This window comes from Haliaeetus albicilla, chromosome 7, assembly GCF_947461875.1.
Source record: "Haliaeetus albicilla chromosome 7, bHalAlb1.1, whole genome shotgun sequence".
Lineage (NCBI taxonomy): Eukaryota > Metazoa > Chordata > Aves > Accipitriformes > Accipitridae > Haliaeetus > Haliaeetus albicilla.
In genome coordinates, this window is record NC_091489.1 from 17327530 (window position 1) to 17349837 (window position 22308).

Sequence of the window (22308 nt, forward strand, 5' to 3'; positions counted from 1 at the left end):
GATTGCTGTGTATCTGTGGTTTTCCCCGGTCATAATACACATTGTCTTTGCAAGGCAGGACATGTGAGATGGCCATCTTCTGTCCTCTTTCAAGGGAGGAGAGTAGTAGCTACTCATAAGCATTATTGGCTTGGGCAGCTAATTGGCAGTTCATGAAGAGTATTGCCACCAGTCTTCTTGTACTGTAGGCACTCTTGCTCATCTTGCTTTTTGGCCTGCAGTGGTGTGAAGAGGTAGTAAAGCATAACCTTTTGTGTCTCTCTGAAGAGAGTACTACTTCTCGGTGTACTAGTTTGCCCATGATTCACGCTTTAGGCTACTTTTGTGCAATTCCTGTTCTGGAGGAACACTTTTGGTTTTCTAGCCCCTCTTAGAGGGCAAAGAGGAGAGGGTTGATTTGGTTTGTTTTATGTAAACTTGTGTGGGACAAACTTGTTTTTAATTTTACCCAAATCATTGCTTGCAAAGCACTTTGAGATAAGTGGATGACATGAAGCACTATGTGAGAGCTACCTCTTCTTCAGATGACATGAGGCAACATCAGAAACTTGCCTTCTGGGATCCAAAGTTCAGATCGGTGAAAGAAACATGAAAATGGGGAGTTTGGGCCCTTTATTTAAAAAGCTGAATTTTCCGTATATGGACAGAATGTACTGTTTGTGCCTGAACTAGTAGCCTTCATTCCTGACTGTTGTGTGATAGCTTTAGTTTGTTTGACATCTTCTCTTTTTCAATGTTGTGAGTTTCTTACTTTCTTTTCCCTCCCCCTCCCACCCTTCCCCCAACTCTTTTTTTTCTTCTTGCGATTTAGAAATCAAGTTCCTCTACCACAACTGGAGAGAAGATCACTAAAGTCTATGAGCTAGGAAATGAGCCAGAGCGCAAGATGTGGGTAGATCGGTACCTCACGTTCATGGAGGAGAGGGGCACGCCTGTGGCCAGTCTGCCAGCTGTGGGCAAGAAGCCCCTGGACCTGTTCAGGCTTTATGTCTGCGTTAAAGAGATTGGAGGTTTAGCACAGGTGAGAAGTGCTTGAAAGTGAACCTTTTGAAAAGGCATTACGCATTTTTTTTCTAGAGTATTTCCCACTGGTTACACCATTACATTTTCAGTCCTGACAACTTTGTGGAAGAAAACAGAATTTTGTGCTTTAATATTTATCTGGAGCTCATTTGGGGCTGCATAATTGCCCTAAAACTCTAGAGTTTGAATCAAAATTGACCATTGCTATAGACAGATGAAATTGTTACCTGTTCAGGGGAGTCCATTAATGCCACTAAGAGAAGAAAAGAGGAAAGCGCCATTGGATCAAAGTTACAAGTAAGAAACAGATGATAGAGCTGAAAGGAAAAGGGGATTTTGAAATCCATCCTTCCCAGATAGGGATACTGCCTCTAGGACAAATCAATTCATCTCTGCAGAAAAGTGGCAGATACATTCTTGAAACACAGTCCTTTGTCCCAAACCTTTAATCTCTGAGTGTTTCTGTACAGTACATTTGTTTCTTAGACACGGACTGTGCTTTCCCTGTGTTTGGAAAGTGCTTACAGGGTATTTTGGGTTGCCTCACAAACATAATAATTACAAGGAAAAGGTGAGTTACTTAATTGAGATGAAGGAAAATGAAAACAGGAAGAGCTAAGAATAAAAAAATCACAGATGGGAGAGAGAGAAGCTTTGGTTTGTGTTCTCACCATTTAGCTGGAATTTTTGTAAAGGGATGTTTGGAAATTACTTGTGAGTTCTGTAAGACTGACCACCACAGAGCAAAACTAAATGTTTCATTGTCTAGCACCATCAAAAGGGAAAGCACGAGAAAATGGTCAGTATTCGCAGCCTTAGATATGGTATTCGAAGTCATCTGTCCTTGCCTGATGCTTTTACAAAGCATACCTTGCATCTAGGGGATCACTCTGGCTAGGTGCTAGAAGGTACTGTGAAGTGCTGAGACCCATAATTTCTGTGGATTTAAGAACGTTGGTGGATGTTCAGTGTTTTGCAAGATGAGGTCTAAAACATAGCTATGTAGATAAATATGTATGTGCAATATTTAATATAAGATAGATAATATTTGATATTTAAATAGATACAATTTTACACTAATTACAAAATCTGAACTGAAAAATATGGCAAACAAATTAGATCCTCAGAAAGAGAGCACATTTTAATAATTGATGTGGTTAGTTCAAGAAAGATGTCCAACGTAATTAGTACCATTTTCAATGCTATTTTTAATAGTACACCTCACAACATAGGATTTGACTACTGAATTAGATCATTGGCCCTTTAAGTCCAGAGATTTTAGCTATTTCTCTTATGAAAGGAAAGCAGAGAAACCTAATATAGTTCACCTTGCCAGTTGTTAAATGCTCTATATGGGTAAGAGATGTTATCCTGACATTTTTAGTGATCAGCTCATGCCCCCCAGCATCATAAAGATTTGATTACTTTTAGCTCAGAAACTTTATTACAGGTAAATCGTATCATGCAGCTGCCTCTGCCTCATACAGTATGATTGTGCCCATAGTATGACTCTTAGCATCAAAAATTAAGCAAGATGGGGGGCAGATGGGATATTCTAGAGAGTCATTCATGTTTGCTTATTATGGAAATTTATTTTGGGACACTCAGTGTTGATTTGCAGTGACAGACATACATTGCCAAAGAACAGATGCTGTTCACTTAGACTGATTTTTGAAAGAGCTTGAGTTACAAATACGCGTGCTTCAGTACTGGTAAAAATTGACACTTAAAATAAAGGCTCCTGGTTTTGCTAGTGTGCCCACATGAATGATCACCATGTTTATCTCTTTGGGGCTACTGAGAGGTGGGGAGCTTTGCTTGCTGAGGTTTATTTAAGTGCATCGGGGTGATGCTCTCCTAAGAAGCTGTTGCTCCAATCGCTGCACTCCACATCCCATGATTCTGCCCGGAGAGTGGCAGGGAGTGGAGCTGTGCAGCAGCGGTGCATAATTCTCTGTCTGAATAGTTGCAGCTGATGGGGTCCCAACATGAACAGGACGGGGGTTGGAAGTCTTCTTTTAAATGCCAATATACTGGGCATTTAGGCATGAATGTTTCTGTTTGCATTATGCAATGTGTTCCTTACGCACCACTTAGCTGTAAGTCAGTAGGCACAAAGGGCTGTGTAACTGGATTTCAAGCCTCAGCAGGGGCAGTTTATGAAAATCTCATCTCCTTTAACTCCTGGGTTCTTGCAGGATATACCAGAGAAATAAAAACACTTAGCGTAGCCATGCCAACCTGCTTGCTATTAATGCTATCTTCAAAAGATCTTGGCTGACTCGCAGCAGTTATGGTGTTACTAAACACTGAGAGAAACTTAAGAAATGTTTCTTTTGCTGTCACACGGGCTTAGGAACAATATGGCTGGTGATAACCTTTGTAGCTATACAAGCTAAATTGGAGTCATTAAAATCTCAGGCCTCAGGGCAAATAGCAGTCATCATGGAATCAGGATTGTTCCCCAACAAAAGCTGAGATGCTCAACCATTTAAAGCCGGTTTATTTCACTGCTGCCGCCCCTCCTTGGATCATACCTAGCAATTGCACAACTGGTTGAATGAACTTTTGGGTATCAGGTATTACAGCAAAAATACTGGCTGCTATGAGTGGTACAGCTGAGCAAGCCAGTGGCATCATCCAGGATGACAGATGAACTTCACTGTTATTACAGATCAGCTGTGTTTGAGGAACTCATGAACAGAGTCTTTAAATATTCTCAGCCTTACACTGCAAACAAGACTCACAGTGGAGTTGTGCAGTCAGCACTGTAATGCAGAGCATTGCTGGACTAGCCCTGTGTGTTTGAAGTCTGCCTTAATTAATTAAGGGCCCTCGCTTCATTCTGCCTCTCATCTAGCCGAAGGATCATTGATCTGTCCCTGCAAGACGCCCTAAAGTGAAAGGACTTGAACCAGGGATTATGGGCTGAACTGTGTGACAGCTGGTGGCTATTTTGGAGAAAAAAAAAAATATTTTTCGTATCAATGCTCAAACACTTAATTGCACAATAACGCTGTTACTGCTTTCTAAATCAGTTTTTAGAAGCTGCCTTTTAATTAGAGTGGGGTGGGTGTGGGTGGGTGTCAGAGAGGGGGAGAATGAGCGTGAATTTGCTTGGAGATGGATTGCTAACTGAAGAGGATAGGCCCTGGAAGAGCGCAAGGCATTTAAAAAATGCACCATGCAGAAGACTCTCCACAAGCAAAGCTTTTTATGTAGCTATCAGCAGGTTCCTTAATGGTTTTATAACTGTAAATGCTGTCTATGCATTACTGCGTGTGGGAGTAATGAGCATTAGTTAAAAGAGGAAAATAAAAAAAGTAAACCAAGACATTAAGTGGGGTTTTTTCTTCTTTTTTTTTTCCTTTTTTGTCTCCTGACTTAACCAAACCACTTTGCTGCAAACCAGTGATTCTGCCATTTATTTTGCTAGGTTAATAAAAACAAGAAGTGGCGTGAGCTGGCAACCACCTTGAACGTTGGCACTTCGAGCAGTGCAGCCAGCTCCCTGAAAAAACAATACATTCAGTACCTGTTTGCCTTCGAGTGCAAGATTGAGCGAGGGGAGGAGCCCCCTCCAGAAGTCTTCAGCACCGGAGATACTAAGAAACAACCTAAGATTCAGCCGCCATCTCCTGGTAAGTCAAAAAAACTGCAGCCTCTTACACAACCATTTTTTGAATGCAAAAGATACTAGGTTGCAGTTTATATATTTAGAAGCAGGTCTTGCTAATGCTGGACAAACGGCAGGGGTAAGTATGTTATTGGCATCTTGTTTTCAAACTTGGAGCTAGCTCCTGAGTCAAGTCAGATTTAACTCTGAAGGGCCATCCGCAGTCATGTGTCTAGTTTGTCATTGCTCACTTACATATAAAGATGCGTGTGCCAGCATACCCTTAATATTCAGTTACACTGGCACAGTAAAAAGAATAGCATTCTGCACAGATGTTCTTGCACGGTGAGACAGGAGGCAGCTGGTACTAAAAGGAGCATCCGTTTGTCTAAAGATCAGACTCTGGTACTTGCACTTTCCTTGCTATGACTCTGAAGCTGTGTTTTCAACACAACTGTTGGTTAGTAAAGCTTCAGTTGGAGTCAGGATGGCAGATGCTGGAGTGATCAGTGGTCTCAGATGGTTGCTCTGATACAGCTCATGTTGAATGGGTGGCAGATGGAGAGAGTTGAGAGTATGGTGTATCCTCACTGCCAGACCTTGTAGTTTGGAGGCACGCTCTGTTCTTTTGTTGCTAATCCTGTATGTCAGATAAGTCATTAGCATCACTGTCTTTATTCTCTTGTCTGAAAAACTGGAACTGGAATTACTTTATTTTGGCTGTTCTTCTTGCATGTACGGTGTGGTATTTGAAACCACACTCTTTTCTTTCTAAATTCATTTAACTTAAGACTCTCAAGATTTGATAGTCATGATTGATGTTCAAGGCAGGGGAATTCTTAAGTAGAAACATGTTAAGTACATAGGAAGAGGTGCATAGTATTAGTCTATTATGTTGACTTCTGGACTACCCATGGAAGAGGAAAAAGTTCCTTTGATTTGCTGATTAGGCTTTTCTGACCAACAAAATAATTTGACAAAATTTGTGAACTACCTTCACAATTACTATTAGGCAGATCATCTCCTGTTATTGCTAAGAGAATGTAATTCCTGGAATGTTTACAGCAGTTTCCTGCATTAGAAGGCAGTTTTAGGAAAGTATTAAATAACTTAATTTCTGTTAGTGCAGTTCACTGGCTGGAAATGGGAAGTGGCAAGTCAGGGACCCAGCAAGCTCTGCAGGCAGTTTGCAGGCTGCATGGCTCCAGTATCCTATCATGGATACTAGAAAATTGCAAAGACCTTTACAATCATATAATACAGTTCTGGCCTTTACAAGATCATTTCTTATGATAGCGCTTTGTCAGTACAGAAAAGATAATGGCAATAAGGCTTAAATCTTTCTCAGCCTGATGTATTCATTATAAGGATTTGGGGGAGTGTTTGGTTAAAATCCTCCTAGGTACATCTCGCTGCGTAATAGCTTAAATATTTCCTCCACCTTGTTAACACCTAGGATTATCAGGTACCCCAACACTGACTATTTAATAGAGAAGATAACTAGGTTACTTTGCAATACAAGTTTAGAAGATGCAGAAAAATGTTTGGTACTAGAAGTGAAGCCTGTAGTCGAAATGTTTATCTGTCTGAAATGAGCATAGACTGTCCTGAATGTGCACTACTGCAAAAAATGTTGGACATGCCTGTCACCTCCTGAGAGAGCTGAAACTGTTAAGACTTGTTAAGGAGGATGAAGAGGAAATTCATCTGTTTCTAAAACTAAACAGCAGTACTAAAAATGAAAGAGTATTTTGCTTTGCTCTCTCCTCCCTTACCCCCTCTCCCTCCAACACTGCTCTCAGTAGTTGGTTCAGGGATGATCACCGTAAATTGGCTGAATTTTGAGATGAAGAATCATTATTTAAATACATAAACCTGAAAGAAAGGAATAGAAATGTCAGATGTACCACTTTCACAGGGTCCTTTTGCATCATGACACTACAGATGAAAATGGCAAAGTCCAAGTTTAAATTTATCATAACATTCAAGCAATCTGTCTGTGAGGAGAACTGAAACTATTTTTCTAAAATAAAAACACAGCAGGACATAGAGACTAGAAGAGGAGAAAGCAAGCAAAGATCTTAAGGTTTGTTTTGTTGGCAAGAAAAGAGCTTGTGTCACTGAATGGGACTGCACTTCTGTATGGAGAAAGGCTTTCCCAGTGTGTATCAGCTTTAGTACATGAAATCCCGCTGAGGTATAGATGCTGCGGAGAGTACAAGCCTGTTCTCTTTAATAGTCAGCTTTTTTTCTTGCTCCTTTTCCTTTAGTATATACCAACATTAACATTTTAACTGCACAAAAGAAGTAGAGTTGTAGATGCACTTCAGATAATCTGTTACTCTCTGGCATTCAGAGGGAACAGGAGCCCAATAGAACAAGAAACAGTAGCCGCCAAAGGTCCTTGCTTTAACCGTTAGCCTCTGTTGTACAGTTAGCTCAGTGTAGGCAGAGCCACTTTGAAGCCAAATGCATTTTCAGAGAACTAGTTAAAGTATTAGGGCTGAAGTTAATTCTGATAAAAAAGCAGGGGGACTTGTCTCAGAGGGGAGGGTATTTTGCCCAATTCTAACCAGCTGATGCTATGAAATCAGAGTCTTGAGAGTTTAAAAATCAGATGATCTTCATAAGACTTTTAAAACTAAAAAGTTCAGTTGCTCATAAGAATAGATAGGGACTGGCAGCCTTCTTGGCAGCCAGAGAAGAATACAGTTCCTATGTAGATGCAGCTCCCAGGCAGATGTTATGCAAGTTGGGAGCAGGCTGAAGTGCAGTTTAGAGCAGCTCAGTTGTTGCAGGTGTCTCACATCCAAGGGGTGATTACGTGACTGCCTCACAGATGACCTTTAGAATGCAGTCGTAGAGGGAATGCTAGGAAACACAGTGCAGCAACCATAGCAAGGAGATTCCTATAGAAGAAGCTGGTCAGGGAAAGGGTGCAATGTAAGTCAAATTTATGGGACTATGAGGCAGTGGTCTGGGTTCATGTGTTAGTCCATTTGCTTGTAGCGCTGCATTTGGGATTCTCCCATCACTTCTGTTTTTTACAACATCATTAATAAGGTAAATGGTATGTAAAAGAGTGAATAATTTAGTGCTATGTCCAGTGCAATTCAGGACAGCATCAGCAATTATAAAAAGTTGAAAAAAGGAGTGAGAGCAGAGCAGCAAAGTGACAGGCTGATTGGCTTTGTTCAGCAGAGGTTTGCACAGTAGCCAAGGTGTTAGGGGTGGGATTAGCTGCCTATTTTAATAAATGTTCTGGCTTCATATCACTGTCAGGTTCTCTTCTGTTCTTTCATAAAACTTCCAGGGAGAGGTGCGGGCCTGGATGTGTTTTAGTGTGGCTTGCACTGCTCTGAGGCTGTGCAAGTTGGAGACATGCTTGTGGTAGGCTGAGGCCTTTGCATCACAGCTTAAATCTGTCTGGGTCAGGTAATGCCATCAGCAGTGAAGAGCAGCAGCAGATGCCTATGACAGGCTAGCTGTTAGAGGACCCCTTTTGGCCTTATGTCCTGATCGTTGGGTCTGTGCCAAGGTCCATGTCAGCTGTTGACTGCTCTTTTGCTGTGTAGGAAATCCCTTTTAGAGAGAGAGGCATTGTAGGTCTTCATAAGCATCCTTCAGGACCCCAGTGCTTTTCAGCAGTGGCTGCAAAGACAAAATGCTCTTCCTGTCATGTGTGTTTGATGATTTTGTGTATATTTTGGTCAAAACTCATGGCAAGTTCTAAACTGAAAAGAATTCTGGGGGCCATTATTCTAAGTACTAATGGGTGCTGGAGAGAAAATTGCAAAAGAGCATCAGCATGAAGGAGTTGTATGCCATTGCTGTACTCTGGCACTGTAAATTCTTAGATGCAGTATGCAGTTATGTGTGCGTGACTCTCAAAATTACAGACTTGAGCATTTATCCTATACTGAATGAACAGGATGGCCACAGTGGTACAGCCGAGGATGCTCCTGAGTAACACTCAGCAGCTGGCTCTGATGTCAACGGAGATTTCATTACAGCAAACCTAGAAAATTGCACGCCTGTGTTGGAAAGAGGGAGTGAGAGCGTGCCAAGAGTGTGTTCCCTGCGTTTCCTTGGCAGCAGAGAAACAAGACTTGGGGAGGGGGATGGCGGGGGGACACGACACAGCACCGCACGACACAGCCATTCAGTGAGTGCCTCTGTAACCAAACCCATCAGTCTCTGCTGGCGGGTGGCTGACTGAAGTGCTATTATTAGCAGGCAGGTGATGTCATGGAGCGTGTCATGAGGCCAGCCAGGGAATCCCCACGGAAGACGGATGGGCGAGGGGTCGGGAGGGGTGGACGGGGGGACAGGCAGAGGTGCCCCCGTGCCTGCACCCCTGCCCACCCAGGGGGGCCCTGCCACAGCCAGCGGCCCCCAGCCCAGCCTAACTGGGGCACTGGGTTCGTGCTGTGTAAATTATCTTCCCAGCGTGGCGGCTGGCTGTTCGCTCTGAAGTATGTGAATGTACTTAACCTTCAGTAACCTTTCCATTGTTTACTTTAGAGTATACATTTGTAGCTTCTGGCAAAAGGTAGGGATATCCTAGAGAGCATGTCAGGCCTCATATTAATGGAGTTTCAAGAGGTTGAGTTCTTCTTTCCTTTTTTTTTTTTTTTTTTTCCTGAAGGGAAAAAATTGCTGGCAAGAGAAAGTTTGTTTTTTTTTTTTTAACTGCATATATCTCTTCTGGTGAATAAAGGATCTTTCCTGAAAGCAGTACTCACCGCCATGCAGGCTTTGCAAGGGAAAAGCCATACTGGTGCTATAATTCCGTGCTGCCAAGAATAATACATGCCATTGAGTGAACTGTGGAAGAGTTTGTAGGACCTCACCTTCTCACTGACAAAGGTGTTCATTTTATTTCATTTCGGATGAATTTTCTATTGTTAAAAGCATATTCTTACAAATCTGTTATGACACTTGAAAGACAAGTGTTGCTGAGATGTGGATGTGAGATGAAGCATTCAGTAGCTATGTACACACAGGTTTTTTCCTGGACATCCCCAAGACAGCTGCAGAATCATGTAAGCAGAGATTACCTATTCTAAAAGAATATTGTTGTTTTCCTTCTTAGTTCTCTGTTTAATACTGAAGCTTATGAAGCACTTTAAAATATAGGGTTTCTATTTCAGGATGTCCACAGTCAAAATTAACATCTACCATAATAAAAACTGTGCAAGGATAGATGTAAAAATTTCAGAGAGCAGCTTAGCAAATGTAAAAGTTAAGGTGAAACATGAAGAAGGAATACTGTACTTTCTTATGAAGAGGGTTGTTTTCACATTCTTTAACTAGAAAACATTGCTAATAGCAATGTGTGTAGAATGTATGTATGAGAGAACATAACTAGTTTTCATTTAACATGTGTGCATGCAGGCACCTGTATGCAAATGCTACATCCAAAAACTGTTTGAAGTAAGTGTATTGCTTTGATGCAAAGTCAAGTGCTCAAAGGTTAGGAAATGCCAAAAGTGAGATATAATCTTTGCAACCTTAATTATGTTTCCTTGTGCATATGCAGTTCAATACACTCTTAATTGCATAGTCACATTGAAATTTTTTCCATGAAATGTCTCTGTCATTTAGTGCACGGAATGAATAGTGCTCAGTGAATGAGGAGCTATTCAGTATTTTGTGTTATCCTCACTTTTCAGTACACAGCCCTTACTTGTGCCACAGCTTTCAACCAGACTCAAACAGAGGGTTATAAATTTACTCCTTGTTTTTTCTCATCTTCACTGCAACTGTATTTTGAGGGCTTTAAAAAGTATTAATCAGCCTTTGCAATACGCATCTGAGAGGGAAGGTAGTATGATTCCCATTCTACAAAAGAGGAACTGGGCTACCAAAAAATTTACAACATGAGTATCTGATAATTCTGGGTACTAATATTCTAAGTTTTGCCATGTATAGCCCTTTATATTATCTCATCTGTTGCCCTACATGTTCTGCCCAGCTGGAAAACAGCATCTCTAAACAGACTCTCTGAGAAAAGGAGCACACATCTAAGAACCTCTTGTGCAAAATTTAGTTTCACTCACATGCCAAGTATTGGACTCTGCCCAGTATTGAACTCTCCATCTCTATCCAGCCACTTATGGTTCTTTGCCTGTACTTTAACTCTCATTAGGTACATTTTCTGGGCTTTCTTGGTGTTCCCTGTTGTATAGTACCATGTCCATGCAACTTCAGACTTCTCAGGCTCTAATCTGATCTCAGCAGAATCCGTATATCCTTTCCATGTTCCCAGTCCCCTTGTCAGTGTCCTTCTATTCTCCTTTTCTGTTAATGGTCAGAAACGCTATTACCTTGCCTGTGCTTGCCAATCTCCAGTTGTAACCATGAGAGCTTGTGTGCCATGGCTTCCTGGCTGTAGGTTCTCATGCTCAGCTCCATATTCAAGACTGCCCAGATCAACCCAGGAGCTGAATTACAGTGAGAATCCTGCTCACCCCCATCCTGAAATAAGTACAAACAGGAACTTCAGGAAACCAAGCAGTGAATGTATAGCAGGCTAATAATCTCTACATATAAAGAGTTATTTTTCACAAATTTATTTGACCAAATTGGAATAAACACTGGAACAGCAAGAGTACTTTCCCTGTCACAGGCCTGTCCCCAGTATTACCACCAAGTCTCTTCTTCAAACAATGAAGGGACCACTGTTGCTGTGTATGAAAAAGGTGACCAAATATATACTTGGCTTGGAAGACTCATAGAAAAGTATTTCTCTTTTGGGGACAACAGAAGAGGACCATGTATTTTTGAAAGCACATTCTTAAAAAAAGGCAGCCAGTTACAGCTGAAAATTTCCAAAACAAAATTGGCTTGAGGGGAATATCCATCAGGATGGCTTCCCAATGATTGACTGAAGCTTGGCAAAGGTACTGAAAATCACATCCTACAAGAGAAAGTTAAGTTGCTTAAAAAATTGTACCTGCTCTACCAACAGGAACCATTAAGAGTAAATACTTATTTTTTTTCTCAAAGAATGTGCTATTTAAATTGATGATGTTACTAAAATATAGATGAACTATTCAGTGGCCTGTGAGTGTATGACATAGAAATAATTGTCTTTGCAGTTGCTTGTAGGTCATAGCCACACTTGGGCTCTTCTTGGTAGCTGATGACCTAATCCAGAGATTGAAACACTTGCAGTCCCTATTCTGCAGAAGCATCCCTGACCTAATGGAGATCAAGAACAAAGCCTATTAACAAAGCAGTACCAGAAACTTTGCACTTTTCAAGATAGCATTTGCCTTCCATTTTTTCAGCTGTTTATAAGCAGTCATTTAGAAATAGGAGGGGGAAAAATAACCAACCCTATAACCACCACCCAGCAGATAGAAATTTTACTTGTAGCTTCTCAGTTGGCTATCTTCTTTTTGCTTTTAAACCTTTCCTTATCTAAGATGATTATATAAACCACATTGTTATTCATAATAAAGATTCTATATTCGTGCAGCCCATAAATACTGAAAAAATAGTTTACTTATTTTCTTCAGGTTTACTTTAGATATGAATTAAGTTCTTGCTCAGGTAGGATAGGGAAGAACTTCATTGCTGCTTAATAGCCCACCATATGAGAAATATGCAGGGTTAGGCAATATCATATTTTACAGTAAGTATATGGGTACACTAAGATGTTTACCTGCATGGTTCTAATACAACAAGATGGTATGTGACAATGTGTGGCTTAACTCAGAAATGCTTTCAAGCTTTTTAGAAGTAATCTAGAATGGTGTTTAAAGCTCAAGGGCAGGAGAATGATTCTGGCTCACTCAGGGGTCATATATACAAAGGGCTTGTTTTATGTGAACGTGATGATTTTTTTTTATTATCATGAATTTGTTTTTATTATAGCACTAAAGCCTTCAGTCAACTGTAGCATTAGTTGTTGCAAATGTTGTTGTTACTGTATTAATGCAATCAGAGAGCTTTTCTTAAACTGCTTTCCAACTTCATTACTATGTGAGCATAATCCAAACATGCTGCAAAAAGCTGAGGACAAGAACAATGTAGTCTCCACAATGTGGATTTTACATATGCACTTGCTACTGAGACTGATTTCCAGATAGTGGAACATGTGTTACAGATATAAATGAAACACATATAAAAAAGGTGTTCTTCAGTTAAAAACAAGCTCTGCCTGTCAAGATGATGAGTGTTCTAGGATTCTGAGTCAATTATAAACTACTCTCTCTTTCACATGCAGAAGAAAAGCCCATATTGCTTGTTCCAATTTTCCCTCTAACACTAATTTATAAAGTTTTGTTAATTGGTTGTTGAACATAGATAGTCAGGCACTATAAAATGCTTACATGACAGTTCATGAAAAAGAAGGACCTCTCAAGCCAAAGCCATATCTTTCTGAGTTTATTAGATTGTGAATTTTTTCTTTGGTGATTTTTTTTTCCCAATCGCATCTAAAGCTTTGAATCCTACAAGTTCTCCTCAGGTAGAATTTCTGCTGCAAGGCCAGTCAGATCCAAGGCTTAGATGTTGTTACTAATTCCCACTTAGCACCTTCTAAATCAGAAAACTACTATGTCAGATCTTTGGGGTTGGCAAGTATTTCTCCTCAGTAGTCACATGAAAACAGTAACTTCAGTGTCTACTTCAAAAGACTGGTCTGGATGTATTTTATCGTTAGCTTATATGGTGTATTCATTTAATGCCCTTATTGCTGCTCAGTCTCGTTGGAATAGAACAGTACACGCTTTTCTACGCTTGTTGTCATACCAAGAATATAGCTATTTACCATGATTAAGAAGGACAGTAGTGCAGGTACTCTTATCATTTTCTGAGATCTCAACATAGAAATTTTTGCAGATCAAATAGATACTTTGCAGAATTGACCTGGTCTTGTTATACATGCTCTACGATGACCCTATACTACATTTTGTTAAGATGGCCATTGCTACTTTTACAGTTTATTAGGAGTCTTATCTACAGCCTCCTGTTCAGATTCTGCTTTCAGTGGTCCCTTTCTTCTTATGCCAGATTGTCTTTTGCATTTCTTAAATACAATCTTTTGCCATGCTGTCTCAAAGATGGCATAGGGTTGCAGTGTGCCACTAATCATTTGCTATGTTTCACCATGGAAATGTCTGCCTTTTAGTGGTAAATGAAATTATGAATTTATATTAATATAGCAGTTTAAATTTGTGAGGAAAAGCTTCTGGCTGAAATTTGCCTTATGAATGTATGTGTTGTGATAGTGATTATATAAAGAAGACATTGTTGTGCCAAAGAACAACCTTCATTTACTCTGTTGTAAACTATAGACAATTAGCTTTGTATCTCTGCCCTCCGATTTAAATGATCCTTCATCTAGATGATCTCTATTCATGTTGCTTCAGGCAGCAGATTAAATTCATGGTTCTAGGAAAGATGATGGCTATTACTGCACAGCATATCCTGATCTCAGAGGATTTGGGATATATAGTTACACTGAGATGCATGGTATAAGCAGGCTTATGGGGGAAAGAACCAGTTTCTCTCCATGATGATTATTATTTCCAAGGAATTTGGCTGCTACCTTTTAATATTTCCTTTTTCTTTTCATTTCCCAGCTAATTCTGGTTCCTTGCAAGGCCCACAGACTCCACAGTCTACTGGTAGTAATTCCATGACAGAAGTGCCAGGCGATTTGAAGCCCCCAACACCAGCATCAACACCTCATGGACAGATGACACCTATGCAGGGTGGCAGGTATGAAAAGGGCTTTGCTTCATGTTTTGTTGGGCTGTGTAGTTCTACAACAGTTTAAGCCAGTCTTTCCCTTTCCCAACTGCTTGGGCACTCATCTGATTCTGTGGTGAACTGGTCAGAGCTTTAAAAGCGGCAGAAAATTATTTCAATTTGGAGGGGAGAGAAAGAAAGGGAGGAAGGAGTGGGAGTGGCATCAGCTTTCTAAACACCAGAGAAGGATCAGACAAGCACCAGTGCAAAAGGGGCCATGTGAATATATGAAGAGTGGAGAGGAAGGTGGAACCCAGCAGCACCAACTTTGAACCACAACCTTCCTTTCCTTGCTTACCCTGTCCTCCCCTGGTGTACAGGTCCAGACATTCATACTCAGGAGGGAGGAATGTGTGTTTAAAGGTGTTAATTAAATTCAAATTATAAAAAGCATATATAATAACAGTGGTTGAGGTGGCAGAGCATTCAACTGGATGGACCAAGAGATCTCTTTCAGTTCTACGTCCTGTAAGTCACACAGACCAGCTTAATCTGAAGTGAAGCCTTCTCACCATTCATTAAGGATCCTTAGCCCACTGAAGTCCAGCAAAAAAAGTTCTTGTTGACTTCAGCAGGAAAGTAGCTGAGCTCTGAACTATGTAGAGTCACTCTGAACTTAATGTGCTTAGGTTCTTTTTTTCTCCATCTGTAATACTGCAGAAAGGATAACAGGAACCTTTTTTAATCATCTTTAATTCGAATGAGTTTTCTTTCACTATGTAGAAAATTTTCTTTTGCGTTAAGAATAAACCCGATAGTTATCAGGGAAACTCCATTTTCAAAGCCAAATTTTTAAGGGCTTTAGAATAAAGCTGGCTGCAACCATAAAGCTTAGTGTCTCTCCATAACAATAAATGGTATTTGGGAGGTAAATCAAGTGTTGCTGTTTAGTCTTTCCTCTGGTAGGAGAGCAATGGGGTGCTTGGTAAATTTGAAAGGTAATAAATATGAAACTGATAAAAAGTAATATTGTTTTGACACAGCATATAATTAACCTGTGGAGCTCACTGCCTTGGGGTTGTGAGGCAAACAGCTTAGTGAAATTTCAGAAAGGTTTAGACTTTTATATGAGTAATAAGAACACGCGCAGTTGAATTAGATTAAAAATCCTAATCTTTAAGGTAAGTAGCCAGATAGGCTTGGGAAAAAAAGGGGTGAATTTTTTTAATGACTGTCCATTGTGAAAGTTTTTTGCATCTTCCTCAGATGTATCGTGCACTGATCACTGCCACAGCATCCTGGGCTAGGTGTATTATAGTCCAGTCTGTTTTCACAATTCTAATGAATACATGATGATGTTAATGCCTCCTTTTTCTCATCTGCTAGAAACAGCGCAGTTAGTGTGCATGATCCCTTTTCTGATGTAACTGATTCAGCATTCCCAAAGCGAAACTCCATGACGCCAAATGCACCATACCAGCAGGGAATAAACATGCCAGATATGATGGGAAGGATGCCATATGAGCCGAATAAAGATCCTTTTGGTGGAATGAGAAAAGGTATTTTCTTTGTGGGAGCTTAAGTGTTCTTCCCTACTTCTATGTAATGAAGATGTTCTAGTCATCACAATGAGCTTTTTTACTTTGCTGATTTTGCCATTGGTAAAATGGTGTCCTTGTACCAAAAAGAGAGATGCAGTGCAATTGTGTTTCATTCTGGTCTGGTCATATTTTCCCCTCTCAGAGTCACGCTGTTTATTTTACTCAACAGAATGCTAAAAATGCTTGTAGGAATACATTTCAGGAAATGGCATCAATTCATAGGGTTAGATTTTGTGCAATGCCGTATGTTTCTTAAAGGTGGTTAGCTACTCTGCAAATCAGATGCTGTACTTCAGTGTTAGAATGTGAAGGAGTGAAGCAACATGCCTGGTTGTAGTAGGGCTGAACTGAAAATTCACTGTGCGGAACTGACGAGGTCTCCTAATGCTCTCAGTCTACACATTTTTCAGAGTAGGAAAGCTTAGGGGTTTTTGTCACTTCGACAGCCCCTGACAAAACGTGATAAACACACTCAAAGTTTATTTATTTTTAGAAAGCAAAAATTAAAATTAATGTCAAACCTGACTCTTGTCCTTTTGTGCGCTTAACCTACAGGTGGTTTTGTGGATATTGTAAAATGTACCTAAAATGGATCAATCTTGCATGCCTCATCTATAGGAAAGTGGGAGGAAAGAACACAAGCAGGGCACACAATGGCTGCACAGAGAAGAGCAGATGGAGGAGATGAAATTAAGAAAGTGGAGAGGGAGCAAAAGGGAAGAATGGGAAGAAAAGGTCCAGAAATCAGGGGAAGAAACATATGTGATGAAGTGGGGAGATGCTTTAAAAGACATAGTCAATCATCTGATGTGTTTTTTAAACCTTCCCTTTAAATCCTTTTGCCTGGACTGTGGACACTAGCATAACACTGCTGGAAGAAGGGAAAAACCCTCTCTGCCTTAGATTCACTTTGGGTTTTATATTCATCTGAAATTAAGAAGTGGTTTATTGAACTTTGTCGTACATTTCACATTTATCCTGTCAAAACAGAAGTGTCTCTGTTCAGTATCTACTATAAGGGACTAAAGGATAGTGTCTCTTCCTCTATTTGCTTGGGGATTTATATCCAGTAATAGTGGTCAATGTGCCTTTTCTTGGACCTGTAGGATATGCCCATCCTGCTCAAGAAGCTAAATTAGGATACAGTATCCTTTCAATAACTAAATTATGGTATACATGTGTGTATGAGGGCTTTACGGGAACAGGAAGAACCTGATTCTGGCAGCTTTGTAATCCAAACTAGGAGATTTGCTTTCATCTGTTTTGCAAGATATATGTTTGCATTCATATGTAGCATTGTTTGGGGTGAAAAGAACAAGAGCAAGTTCGTCTTCAGCTATGAAGACCACAGGGAAGAAGCTGCCTGATGCCTGATGAGCTCCATTCCGTAGAATGAGATTACTTTCCTCGCTTGCAGCTCCTTAATATTATAACCATCATCTTGGTAGTGGTGCTGCTTCATGTGTTTTCATCAGACCTTGGAGAGCTTGTCAGACACCAGCTAATTCTCCTTGGCAGTGTTAGGGATCTGAACATTAGTTTAAAATACATCATTTCATAGAAAGATATCTTCAAACACCCAGAATAATATATTCAATTTGCCTTACTGTTGCAGTGCCTGGAAGCAATGAGCCTTTCATGACCCCTGGACAAATGCCTAACAGTGGAATACAAGACATGTATAACCAGAGTCCATCTGGAGCAATGTCCAACATGAGCATGAGCCAGCGACAGCAGTTCTCTTATGGAAGTGGCTATGACAGGAGGTGAGTCAATCTTCAGGAGAAAGTAAAGCCCATTAGTGAAAATGATCCTGTCTCTCCCCTTCTCATTTTCCTGTTGCACCTTGCAGAGAACATAGCAGCCTACATTTCCTACAGCATCTTACTAAATCACTGGGAGTCAAACCACTGGTAATGACTGAGTATAGCTGTTCACAGAAATTAATGAGGAATTGTCACACCTTAGAAGTCATTCAAGCTGCAGCAGATGAGCACATGGGTGTGTTTGACAGCTGCCCTGAGCTGGCTGCTGGGCTGGGCTGTGCTGGCATAAAGTAGCACTTGAGTTAGTCTTCTGGACATATTTTCACCTAACAGTTATTGGTGAGCTTTTTATGGAAAACAAAATGCACAGCCTAAATATGTCTGGTTTGCAGTCTGTTAGTGAATTGCCTTTGGAGAGTCTGGAGTCTGTTGTCTGAGCTGTAGGGGCACCACTCTTGCAGTGTGTCCATCAGGACCCTCTTAAGTTTGTCTTTCAGTGAAGTACACAAAATAAATTTGGTCCTCTTTTGTTTATCCTGGGAAAGGCTTTGGGGGGGGGAAAAAAAATCAGTAAAATCACTGCTGTCTAAGCATTGGTATAGCAAGCAGAATGGTTTGGGAATGTTTGGATTATATTAAGTAGTCTGGTAGGTTTTGCAGCTCTGGGTGTATTCCTACTCTTACTTTCACTAGGCTGCGTACTTTAGCTTCACTTTTTGTTTCCTGATGGTAGCCAAAGTAGTGCAGTGTGGGTCTTTTAAGTGTAATGGCAGAGTAGTTTTCAGTCAGTAATTTGAAGTAGTAGATGTGTAGAGTAACACAAGTACGATCATGTTGTTCAACCACATTGCTGGGGAGTCAGTGAGAGTAAGCGCTCTGGTGGAAGGTGATAAGTAAGTCAAGAGAATGTTTTCTTTAAGGGGTGTGTTTTGTTTTATTTTGTTGGCAATTTTGGAGAATAAGTGCTTTTTACAGAATGAGGTTTCCTTTGTCATTTTTTAGGTCGGATCATGGGCTGGGTCCTGAAGGCAGTATGGGACCACCTGGTCAAAGCAACATGGTGCCTTCAAACAGTGACCCAAGCATGTACTCTCCTAATCGTTACCCTGGCCAGCAAAGGTGAACACTGATTTCTCTGTTTGTAATATCTGCAATAACCAGCTAATGAGTGCTAGCAGCCTCTGTGAGAGCACATAGACAGAATATGTGGCCTCTTGGTGTGTTACTTCTGTTTTGTCTGTTCTTACTTAGGCTTTTACCGTTGGTTCAGTTTCTTGGGGGATGGAGGCTTGGGTGAATCAGTTGACTTTTTGTAGCCATAGAATCAGAGATCTTAGAAAAGGAGTACAAATCCTACCTTGTGTATCTCCCTGCCAACACTGAACTAGAACATATTTTATAGGCCCAAGTTCTCCAGAGCAGCATTAAATGACAGCAGTTCTGAAAGCTTCTACAACTTCACGTGGCTTGTGGTTATCCTGTGATTAATAAATTGAACATTTAGAAAGTGTTCCCTTATGTATAACATGCATGTACCTTTGCTCAGTTTTATCTTACTGCACGTACCATCTTGGACAACTGTGGACAATTCCCATCAGTTACATTGTTCCTTTAACTGGCATTACGTAATTTCTCTCCATCCACGTCATAACTTTAGGACATACTGAGCAGCTATTGCTTTCACTCAGGTCAACTCTCAAAAAATGTGAGTTTTCTATGCTTTTGGAAAAATTAGGTTCCCATTAGTTCTTTTAACATGTCAGGTTCCCCAGTCCTCCATTTCTCTGACTCCCCCTGATATATTACTTCCATAATTATATTCAAATTGTAGACTTGTTCTCTCTGGTAGTGTACAGAGCGGAATTACTGACGTATTGGTCTACAATACAGTGTTATTTATCAATCTTAATACTTTCCAAGTACTTCATTTCAGCGACCTAAATGTCATTCAGATGTGCTAAAAATATTGCAGTTGCACTGTAGTGCTCCTCAGAGGTCTTAAAGGCCACAGGTAAGTTTCCAAGTGCAATGCAGCTCTGCCTCTTATGTGTATGCTTCATTATGTAGCTTTAATTAAAAAGTACATGAACATTAGCAAAATTATGAGTACTGTTTTTACTCAGTAATGATGTATTTAAGTGTTACATATTGTAATGAAATTTGTACTCACTTTCTATCACTTATCATCAGACTAAAATCATTATTTCACTTTAAATCGGCAGTTAACTATTGATTATATTCTCAAATAATCCAGAAAGTAGCTTGCTTGGAGAGTGACTTGTTAAAACACAGGAATTTTGACTTGCAACCTTTGAGCTGTAAATCAGATACTTTTCCACCTAAGATGGATTCCCAGCAGCTGCAGCTGCCTTTCTTACCTCTTTGCTGACCATACCCTATTCCCATTCCTGACTGCTACCTCTAAATCTCTCTGTTGCATCTTCACTGCTCCTCCTTTCTTCTATCTGCTTTATCTCCTTCCTTCCGCTGCCAGCTCCAGCAGAGCTTACTACATCAGGCTCAGGACCATACCACACTGTACCTTCACCTTGTTTCCAAATGGCAAATATCTTCAGGGTGCAAGATCATCAGAGTACTTTGCTTTTCCTGGTGGCTTGGAACTTCTGGCAGCTCTAAGTGTTGATTTGGATGTTTCATTTTAGGCATGAACCATATGGGCAGCAGTATCCAGGACAAGGACCTCCCTCAGGACAGCCACCATATGGAGGACATCAACCTGGAATGTATCCACAGCAGCAGGTAGGAGAGGGGAAAACAGCTATATTCATAACATTTGTTTAATAAAAGCCACCCCAAAATTTTGTATACATTCAAAAATTTTTTTGTACCATATATGTCTTTTGGCACAGAGAAGCACTGTAGTTCTGGTCAAAATCACAGCCCATATGCATAAGCAGTGTATGTGCAGCTATAGGAAAATGTGTTCATTATACTGGAAGAGTGTAAATTTTAACAGATGTTCTGTGGCTTTAGATGCATATCAGGTGATCGTCCCAAGTTAATAACCAGTAGACTTGGAAAGTATAATTCGTAGGCTAGTAAAGTGGTGCTGCCTCAATTCCAGAAACAAATAGGAAAGCTGCTTGGCTGGCAGGCTGAAGGGCCTGAACTTAATGTCACACAGCTAAGTGAACCCAACAGAAGACTGAAACAAAGTAAAACGTGCAGCATTCTGAACTATTTGGAATGCTGTGGTGGGTCATATTGAGATACCTATCTTTAATATAAATCAGATAGCATATTCCCCACATGTTACCTCTAGTAATAATATGGTACAAATCCATAAGAGAGAACATTATTAGTGCTAAAAATTAGCTTAAACATTTGTACATTCCAGTCTCCCTAACTGTGTAATAACTTTGAAAATACAAATTATATTAATTACAAAGATCTTTTTTTTGTTAGGTGTATCATTAATACCTTGTGGGCAAAATCCCATCTTACAAGTCAATAGCAAAAATCCACTGACTTCAACAGGATTAGAATTTCATCCTGTGTGTTATTAATTCATTTCTAGTCATAAAAGAATTAAAGTTGAAGTTAGCTTCCACAGTGGAAAGTATTTCCTTATAATACAAAAATTAAAATGTAGGCTAGTTTTCAGCCAATTTCAGATAGTCCTTTTCAGTCTGGGATAGTTTTACTAGGAGATTCCCTGGGGGGGGACGACTTAAAAGAGGAGATCTTAGGTTGCACTGTACTGAAAATGTATATAAATTTCAATTTCAGAATTTCTTCCTTATCTCTTTCATTCATAACATCTCTAAAATAGCATAATCAAAAAACCGTTTTGTTGTTCTTTATGATGAGCATATGCTAGCAGTCTAGGTGATTTAGTGGGGAAATTGCAAAGATATGTAACAGAACAGTTTTTGATATTCCATGCTAATGTATGCAGGGAATATATTAACTACATGTTCATTTAAACAAGGAGACAGCTAGAATTTGTAAAAATACATTTGGCCCTGTCCTTCGTGCTGTTTATATGCTTTGTACAATGACTCTTGAATGCAAAATGCATTAATGCAAAAAAGCAGTGAAGAATGAAGGGCAAGGATCCTGGCTAGCCTCAGTCTCTCCTTCTCAGTCCCAGAGGATTCTACTTCTCCATTTAGCTAGATATTAGGTTGCCACTAGCTTATTTTCAATTTCCTAAATCTCACTCTATAGTGGTACAGGAAGAATGTGAAAGATGGCCCTTTCGAAGCTTTATCTACAACCTGAAGGCTAGGGAATGACCTGGGAAGGAGGTGCTTGAAGCATGAACTCCTGGGGCTAATGAAGAACTTTGAGCCAGGTCTTTCAATTCCTGTACAAATGCTAGTACCCTGAGAGCTATTATGCATCAGGTGACATGTATTGGTGTCTTTTTGTCTTCCGTGAGGTCTCAGAATTCCGCATCCCTGGTGGAGAGAGACACATTGTGCAGCCTCCATCTCCTGCCAAACCTTTACACAAGAGGGGGAGTTCAGGTGCATCACTGTCCTCAGCATTGGGCACCATTAGGCATGCTGCCACTACATACACAAGAGCACTGAACTGCTTTTAAAAAGCCATGTGCTTCAATCCCAAGCGT

At 40.3% G+C, this 22308-nt stretch overlaps 1 protein-coding gene across 10 annotated transcripts in view; it reads left to right on the forward strand.

Annotated features, from left to right (window-relative positions):
• Window positions 1-22308, forward strand: part of ARID1B (AT-rich interaction domain 1B) — a 337909-nt gene that overhangs the window by 306972 nt on the left and 8629 nt on the right. For 6 of the 10 annotated variants that reach the window (XM_069787075.1, XM_069787078.1, XM_069787072.1 and 3 more), the window contains 7 exons: window positions 812-1021; window positions 4460-4664; window positions 14236-14374; window positions 15731-15903; window positions 17561-17711; window positions 18714-18830; window positions 20375-20471. In XM_069787075.1, the coding sequence (XP_069643176.1) occupies window positions 812-1021; window positions 4460-4664; window positions 14236-14374; window positions 15731-15903; window positions 17561-17711; window positions 18714-18830; window positions 20375-20471 (1092 nt within the window). The remainder of the gene's footprint in view (window positions 1-811; window positions 1022-4459; window positions 4665-14235; window positions 14375-15730; window positions 15904-17560; window positions 17712-18713; window positions 18831-20374; window positions 20472-22308) is intronic. The other 4 variants (XM_069787076.1, XM_069787077.1, XM_069787081.1 and 1 more) reach the window with 1 other exon arrangement.